Raw genomic sequence first — 8813 nt, 5'->3', positions numbered from 1 at the left:
CGAATTACTCCGTTGCAAACGCAACGCAACGATTTTTTTTAGAATGATTCTGAGGCTTAAACTCATTCGAGTTTCTGGATACAAAAAATACTAATAGGGCTACGGGATGTGAAGGAAGGCATTCCGCGCAACTACCATAAACCGGACTAGTTCATGTTGATCTTCGTCAAGCTTCGTCTACAATTTGGACTTCTACATCAACACATGTCAGTGAGTTCGCTCCATTTTGTATATTTATATCTTTTCAAACCAGTAACGTTGGGAGATCACCTTTTTGTGGTGCGTTACTGGTATAGGATCTTCCACTGAACCCTAGTACCCTAGTAGTGACAACTTCAAACTAGAGAATCAGGATTTTACAGTAATCAAAGGATCACATTTTAGTCCTTGTTACTTTTTATGACTTGATAATAGTGACAAGACTCGGGTAGTGACCACCGCGCCGTTATGCATTTCTATATTGTATATTTCAAATCAAAAATAATGTTTATGTTCATAGATTCCACATAATCCTTTTCCCAAATTGTCCTTCTCCTTTTCCTTTCCCTCTTCTCTTTTCAGAAAGCGAGTAATGGCGCTTTAGCCATAAGTCATAAAAGGCTAGGACAAGAGTTAGTGCTCATGCCCCAACCGTCAGAAGAAAATGGAGCATCACTTAACCTTTCTAGGTTTGATGCTTCCAACGACCAACCAATCACATAATTACCAAAATCGGAACGTACGGTACGAGATGTCCACGTTCCATCCATTTATTGGATTCTGAAGCATCGTGTTTAAATCTTCGATTTAAACAGGCCCGATGTTTTCTGAATCATCTTGACCCTTAAATGCTGCACAGTAGGCCTGGCCGTTTTGATATGTGTGACGCATCTTCGATGTGAAACATATAACAAATAGACAAGAAAAATGATTTAGGTATATATATATGTATCATTTTCCAGGATGCTTTCAAGAACTGGCTGTGTTGGTGTTAGATTAGATTAGATTAGATTAAAAATGCCTGGAGTTCTGAGAAATTTTAATTTGTTTTACTAACGCCAAACTTCACTCTACACATCTTTGTGGAACATGGTTTGTCAATATTTTCACTACACAAATAGTGGCGGTAGATCAGACAACATGCCTTATTAATTAGATGGAAATTGCAACAGAATTCAAAAGGTTTCATAATGATCATGTGTATCGACTTTATCTTGTGTGTTTTGCTGCACAATTAATATACACACTTAAAAATAACTAATTTTGTACGTGACGGAATCCATCTTTGACATAAAAGATGAGACGTAAGCAAACATCTAATGAAAAATTAAGTGCTCCGAGACTGGAAAGGTCGAAAGTACGTTTGATTGAGCTGAATTTCACGTCTATTATGACTCAATTTTATGTCAAAATTGACGTTCGTATATGTCAGTCTCAGAGCACCTAAATTTACATCAATTTTTCTAAGTGTGTATTCTATGAATCAAAAGTGTCGAAAATTTCATGTCAGTTGAAGATTTTGAAGTATTATGAAACATGAAGATATGACACTCATTATACTTTTGGTAATGGTTAAATGTACGAAAATCAAAGATCTAAAGTTTATTGACGCCACCATTTTGATCAAATTAGCGCCATTTTGATATTGTATACACTCCAGATCATAAGTTTAAGGACACCCCCAAAAAACATGACAAATTTGTTATGTTCATATCTTTGTCATGTTACGTCCAATTTTCGTTCTATTTAGATCATTTGAAAGGTTTTGAATGGAACTTTCCTCGTAGGCAAATTGTTCAATATAATTTTTAAGTTTTGTGTGCTAAAAGTTCACCCAAAGTTACAATATTTTTCAAAATTTACTCTGAAGAATCGTGACTGATTTTCTCAGAATTGGGTTGGCCAAATTTTGAAATAAAAGTAGTAGTAGAGCACTTATGCTATACCATTCATACCATTCAAATAACCTTTGGAGATCGAAAATTGGACGTAAAATGAGAGATAATTGAACAAAACATATTTGCATGGTTTTTTGGGGGTGTCCTTAAACTTATGATCGGTAGTGTATGTGGCGCCAAATGAAAAAAAAAAAAATGCGACTACTAAGCTCACAATTTACGGCAACAACATTGTTTAAAAAATTACACGTCAATCAATGACAAAAAAGAAGTTATTTTACTGCTAAGAACAAAGCGTTTGTGAAAACATATTGTGCTTCTCGAGAAAATATGTCGGTTCCCTTTTTCACGAATCTGACATTCACTTGTGCGCAAATGTTAACTTTAGTGTCATAGAGAGTAGGTCCGGCAATGTAACGACAACGACAAGTGTAAAGTCACACTTGTTGTTACATAAATCAATGGAAGAATAGAAGAGATGACTGATTTGCATTGCCGGACCTGTTTTATATGACATTGGGGTCAGCGTTTTCAACGGAAAAACGTAAATATTTATTTTTGTTTTCGTTAAATGTGAAGAAAAGCGTAAAAGAAGTGTGTTTGGTTGGTTTTTTTGAAGTGTTCTGTTCTGTTTTTCTGCTGTTTTGCTGATCAGGTATTTAAATTAACTTTTCATATTACGATTTAAAGCATGATAACATCACGTATGAAAATATTCAGCTCCCTACGATGGACGACGTGTAACCGTTAGGATCACCGAAGCTTGTTGGCCATCGATTATGATATGGATGAACTTGAGAACCACGATATCGCCGATGAGGAGGAGGAATTTCTCGATGTTTCCGAGGATGAGGTAAAGGAAGATAAAAAAAAAAACTGTTCCGTTTCACCGTTCAAATTTTGACAAGGAACTTCAAAGGGCACAAGAAAGGTCCATCGGTGGGCAGAATAAACTTTAACTGTGACTCAGTGCAATAAGTTATGGAGCTTCTATGGAACTCTCGCGAAGACCACATAAGCAGGGAAGTGATCTTTGATGCAGCTGCTGGGGTTGGTGATGACCAGTATTTGGCACGTTGGGCCGAGACAACTGCTCCAACTATCGAAGAAATCGACAAATTCGTCACATTTCAGGACAAAATTTCAAAGAGGACACATAAGCCGTCACAGTTTATCAAAAAGCCGGAAAAGATACAAAAGTTTTTGGACAAGGAGGTAAACGCGTTTGTTTATGGTTTCTCTGAGTCAGTTACTTCGGCAAATGAGTACGACACCCTCAGGAATCAACCCTTGAAGCCAGAGGAAAGGGACGGAGCTGGCGTTGCTTCAAATCAAGCAGTGTCTGTGCTGGTTGCAGAGCTGAAAAACTTGCACAAGGGATCCTATGTCTCTCAAGGCGTGAACTGGGCAGTGTGGGCTTCGTTCCTTTTTACCAAGGATGCACTGGAACGGGATGGATTGAAACTTCAAGGCCCTCCTCATCACTTGATCCATCTTTTCAAAACGGTACCTTCTGCAAGTCAGACATTAGGATCGCTCAAAACGTGAATACTGGATTTAAAGAGGAATTGGATAGGTTGTGGAAGGAGTTGGACCAGGTTTGCGTTCTTGTTAATGCAATGAAACTTCGCTTAACTGCACTGCGCACGATGCAAGCTACCAATGATTCCATTCTATTCGCTGTCTCTGGAAGCATGGAAACAAGCGAGGATGTCTTCGAAGAGGAACTGGCCAATCAAGTAACTGATTGCTTGGACGTGGACCACCTATAGGAAGCCTTCGTTCTTTTAACTGTAACCGTAACTGCAAATTTTCTTTTAACGAGTGAGTATATGTGCTGGATCAATTAAAACGGTATTAACTCTTGTTTTATAAGTTTGTTTTACATTTTATTCGGACGATCAAGCCCCTTGGACTGGTTCCTTTGATTCAAACAAAATATACAATCAAAATGACCGAAGGAATTCAATGTCGCGGAAATTGTGGTTAAGTTTTGACGACTGTTTTTTACGTAATTTCTCTGCAATTTCCTTTTGCAATAACCGAAAATAAACTCTATAGGGTTAAAGAATGGTGTGTACGGGAGGAGGAATACGACGTAAATGCCAAGTGATCGTAGATATTCGATTATGTGACGGTCGCAATGGATTCGTGAACCGCCTAGTATCCACACCGAGTTAACTCCTGGATTCCGAAAAACCAAGCCACTGTTTGCAAATTTTCTACAGCAATCAAAGAAACGCGCTCTCGTGAACGTTCCGTCAGTTTGGAACGTTATCCCAGTTTGCCCAAGAAAATACAGTAATTATACTCGTGCTTTGTGGTTAAATTCCCCCCGGAAGATCAATTTTTCTCCTACTTTGGCATATCCGCAATTCCTCAGCATACCCCGATTATCAATTGAAACTTCATCCAAAAATACCAAGTTTTGGAGGTTCCAATTGAATGAACACAATTCATTCACAAAAAAAAAGCATATTTAGGGTTCTTTCACTTGAATCGCTCTCCGTTCAATAACTTTCCATGTATAACTCTTGGCATGCAGAATTCTGGAAATGCTGGATATACTTATTGGGCACTGAAAAGTGTTCTCAAACTTGTTTTTCGCTTCGTCCAGTGTTGGTTCGTTTCGGAATAGCATGATGATCCAGTGGCGTTTCTCGTCATTAAACTGCAGGTAGACTTTTGTTCTCTCGTTTCGAGTCATTGGGCCGCAGTCCTGATACTGCCGGATCCAGTTGCCAATGGTAACTGGAGTCTTCCCATAAATTTTCGCTAGTTGAGGTTTGGATAAACCCAGAAAAAATAATCCGTACAGGGCGTGATATTTTGTGTTGGCAGAAGCATGCTGCTTAATCACTGCTTGCTGAATCTGGTCCATCTAAAAGCAGTGTATGTTTAACTCACTTTGATTATTTAGTAAAACAAAATGCAACTTACCGCTAATCAAACAAAAAAAAATGAAAAATTTGAGGAGGATTTATTTTTGCTGCTTCCAACCAGTACGATCAGCTGATGAATATTTTGACGTTGGTTTTCTTTTCTTATTGGCTGCGCACAACTGCCATGTAATCCGATGAAAGAAAATTTTTAGAAAATATTCGCAATAATTTAATTGCAGGCTCCACTCCAACGATGTTTTTGCGTTTCAATAGTCAAATGATTATGAACTTTCAAATCTTTCAAATGAAATCAGGAAATCGAAAGAAATCAACCACCAGTCCCGCAAGGGCCCACGATACGTTCGCTCCATATGCTTGTTCCCTGTGCTCTCGCTCTCGCGTCGCGAGCTCCGATCCCGCTGTGTTACATTTCAATTTAATTGCGTCAAACCAACGAACGGCAGGCACGACCCCACCAATACACTCCAACAACGCTCAAAGCGCGCGCGCGCGCTCGAAAGTGAAACAACCGGTGCAAGGTCTTTCCATACCAACGGCTCAACCTGGAACCTGGTCGGATCTCCCACCACCCACTTAGCTGAGTTCCGAAGCGAATGACGAAATAAATTCACCACCTTGTGGTTGGCTATTCCGCTTTGGGTTCGCAATTTGCTCAGCTGACTGACGCATGGGGAGCTTTTCTTAAGACGGGTGGTGAATTTCTGTTTCTTGAGCACGTGAGCTTTTTGAGCAAGACAAAGAGAGAGATAGAGAGAGAGAACTTGAGCGGAGTGAGAGCCTTCGGCCTGCTGGGGGAGGATTTGCGTCGGGTGGTGGAAAAGGCTCTTGCATTTTTCACTGCTGCCGGAGCATTCCTTTTCCTTTCAGATTTACTCACGCTACCTTCAACTCTGCACGTAAGCTTTCGGTTTCTTCGGCTGAAGTCAGCTGTCCGGCGGAGCTTGCAGTGCAAAGAAGTGAGCGAGCGGCGTGAGCGAGAGATTTTTGACGTCGTGTTTCCGATCGACTTTCGGTGGAGTCTAGCAGCCACTCTAGCCACCCAGCCACAACCAGCACCTCGGCAAATTACTTGCAATAATGAAATTAGTTTAAGAGAAGTGCTCGCATGAGAAGCACTTGGAGCGGGTTTTGTGTTTCCCCCTTTTCCAAAAGGCCGTTTCGAATTGCAATTTTTCTGCGCAAAGTTGGGAGTTTGAGTCCAAGTTTAAAGTTTATTCGAATCTGTCGACCACGATCCCAGCGGCTGAGTGTTCCGTTGAAATTTCGTCTAAAGTTCTGAAAAATTTCGTTCTTGAAAAATAAATAAGTAAAAGTTTAGTCTGTCGGCTATTTCCACAAATTTGAAAGGAAAGGGAAAATTTTCGAAATCCGCGTCGAGTCCCGAATTGAGAATTCAAGTGATGTGACAAGTTCCTGTGAGTTCAAAACGAGGATATTTCACCATACAGTAGATCCTGCTAAGCCAGACCCTTCAACTATGCTGCGCTGAGTGTGGAAAACACGATAGTTTGGGAAAGTTTGCCAAGTGCACCATTAGAGCGCGAGAGAAAATCGTCGAAAAATACTTCCCTCCGGTCCAGTGGAGTTGGGATTTGCGCCAAGAAAATCCGAGCAGCAGGAAGTTTTTCCTCCGGCAAATTGGCAAGCGAAGCGCGTCGAAAAATTTGAATAATCTGGATCAAAGCCCCCGTTCAAAGCAAACAGCGAGTGAATTGTGGGTGGTGGGTGCGTGCCAGAAGTGCGCCTCGGAGAGTGTGATATATATCGAATCGAAAATATTGATGGCTCGAGTGTGATGGCGGCAGGTGAAGAAGTGTTGTGAGGAAGAGCCCAATTAAACCGAGCAAAAGGAAAAGAAATTGTTGCACGCAGTGATTTTCTGGTTAACCCCGTCACAACAGTTGGCCCACGCCATTCGTCGAATAGTAGTAGGAAGTTTTCGTTGCATCCGACCGTGATAAGATTGATTAGTGCGTAGAGTTAAAGTACGTACACACATACACACATACACACACATAGAGTGCGGATCGGAAGAAAGTGGAACACACAGTGCGTGCAGCGGTGTGATTTGCAGTTGGCGTGTTGGGGAGAGTGACTGTCCACGGTGTACCCCCAGACAGAGCAGTCACAGGACATCCGGCCCTCCTCTCCATTTCCTGCCCAGATGTTGAAGATGGAGTCCAGAGTTGGAGTATTTTGGCTTTCGTGCCTGATCCTGCTGTTTAATCAAGGTAGGCTCCAGCTTCCAAGTTGGGTTGGAGGGGTTCGTCTCTTGCGGTTCGAAGTCTTTTGAAGGGGAATTGTTTTTCGGGGGGCGAGGATAATGGCTGTTAATATCTTGCAGGAATATTAGGTGCTCAAGAAATTTTGGCTTAATTTTTTTTTTTTTTTTCATAAATTGACGCATATTATTTTTTAGTAAATATGAATTAAATTTCGAACAAATATTTATATTTATGTGGCATTAAAATTTTTGAAATATTTTCCAAATACATTAGTATCAATTCTGTGAATATTATTTTTTATAGATTGCACAAATATTTCCTTCAAAATTTGTGTGAAAATTCAAAATTTGAATAAATTTTGAAAAAATTCACGATGAAGTAATGAAATTTAGATGTTAGTGGAATGCTTCAATAAAACAGCAAAAACCTTTTATTTAATTCCACTTAATTAGTTTTATTAATGTGTGGTTATCAACAATGTGACTCCTACTAAATCATTACTTCTTTTTGATGACTACCAAGCCTGTGAGGATTTTCCTTATAAGAAAGATGTATAGATTTTTCTCCTTTACTTAAATCTTTGGCTATTATTAGTAAGGTAGGGTTCGATTCTACACGTTGTTGTTTTATTTATATACCTGTGATCATGCCATTTTTACCTAGGGGATGAGTACTTAAGGGTGTTAGATTTTTGATAAGTCTTTAGTGGGAATGACACTGATGAGGACTGCACATTGTAGTCGACATACGTCATGGATCTGTCATGGATACCAACATTAATTAGGTGGAATTTAATGGAAGATAGCCTTTTTTGCTGTTAAAAAAAACTCGCAACATGCGGTGGTGTAATGTTTAATGAAGTAAATAGCTTTTAATTCATCAGCTTCACAGCGGGTATTGTTTGTTTTCTTATTATTTTTTTAGATATCATGTGACATATTTCGGTATCTTTTTAAGTACGATTTCGAACGAAATCTAAAGAATTATATAGTTAAATAACATTCTTAAAAAAAATAAATGTTTTGTTTAAATAAACGTACACACTTAGTTTTTTCTACCGAGCTCGGCTGTGCAAATCTCGGTAAAATAAGTTTCACTGAGATCTCAACAAAAGTGACATTTGATAGCTGAGTCCCGGATAGTGCTTAGCTGAATCTCAGTAAACAAATGAAATATTTGCTGAGATCTCAGTAAAACTTTTTTTGTCGAGATTTGCACAGCCGAGCTCGGTAGAAAAAACTTAGTGTGTAGCTTAAATAACGCGTAGTGTAAGCACTTTTATGGACATTCTATTTAAAAAAAAAGAAGAAATGTAAATATTGAATCAGTAATCAACCATCAACGCATAAAACCACTTCATGAAATTTTTCAACGATCTTTTTTGGAGCGGATCGAGTATTTCTGTTATTGAAAAGGCTGAACCTGCTGTATTTCGTCACCAGCGTCTAATTATTCGTAGTGTGAAATATTCAACATTAGTTACTCCTAATATTATATTGAAAGTTTAAAGTGAATCCAAATTTCGCAACAACTTTTTCCAAATAGCTTTTCGGATCTGAATTTTTAACGTCCCTGGTTCTCATTCAAACTCATGTAGGTTCCTTTCTGTTGCAAGTCTGGATGAATTTCTACACTGTTGTTGCAATGCATTTAACAAACACAGAAAACCAGTTGGTGAACCTTTTGAACCGTTTTAAATCCTTTGATTTTAGTGCAATCTATGCATCACGACCCATTCGGTGAGTCGTGGGATATTTTTAGATGATTTTATGTTGGATGATTTTCCACTTTGTATTTTTATGGATTAT

At 39.1% G+C, this 8813-nt stretch overlaps 1 protein-coding gene and 1 pseudogene across 2 annotated transcripts in view; both read left to right on the top strand.

Moving 5' to 3' along the window:
* The first annotated feature begins 2661 nt into the window (after positions 1-2661).
* On the top strand, positions 2662-3653 carry LOC135707147 (uncharacterized; annotated as a pseudogene).
* Positions 3654-5853: 2200 nt separating this feature from the next.
* The window catches only part of Cda5 (Chitin deacetylase-like 5), a 552116-nt gene continuing 549156 nt past the window's right edge, over positions 5854-8813 (top strand). For both annotated transcript variants that reach the window (XM_065229174.1, XM_065229166.1), the window contains exon 1: positions 5854-7011. In XM_065229174.1, coding sequence (XP_065085246.1) covers positions 6945-7011 — 67 coding nt within the window. In that variant the 5' untranslated portion in view covers positions 5854-6944. The remainder of the gene's footprint in view (positions 7012-8813) is intronic.

This window comes from Ochlerotatus camptorhynchus, unplaced genomic scaffold, assembly GCF_037179485.1.
Source record: "Ochlerotatus camptorhynchus isolate MF236.1 unplaced genomic scaffold, CSIRO-AGI_Acam_v1.1 ptg000024l, whole genome shotgun sequence".
In the NCBI taxonomy this organism is placed as follows: domain Eukaryota; kingdom Metazoa; phylum Arthropoda; class Insecta; order Diptera; family Culicidae; genus Ochlerotatus; species Ochlerotatus camptorhynchus.
This window is presented reverse-complemented; position numbering and strand designations above follow the sequence as displayed.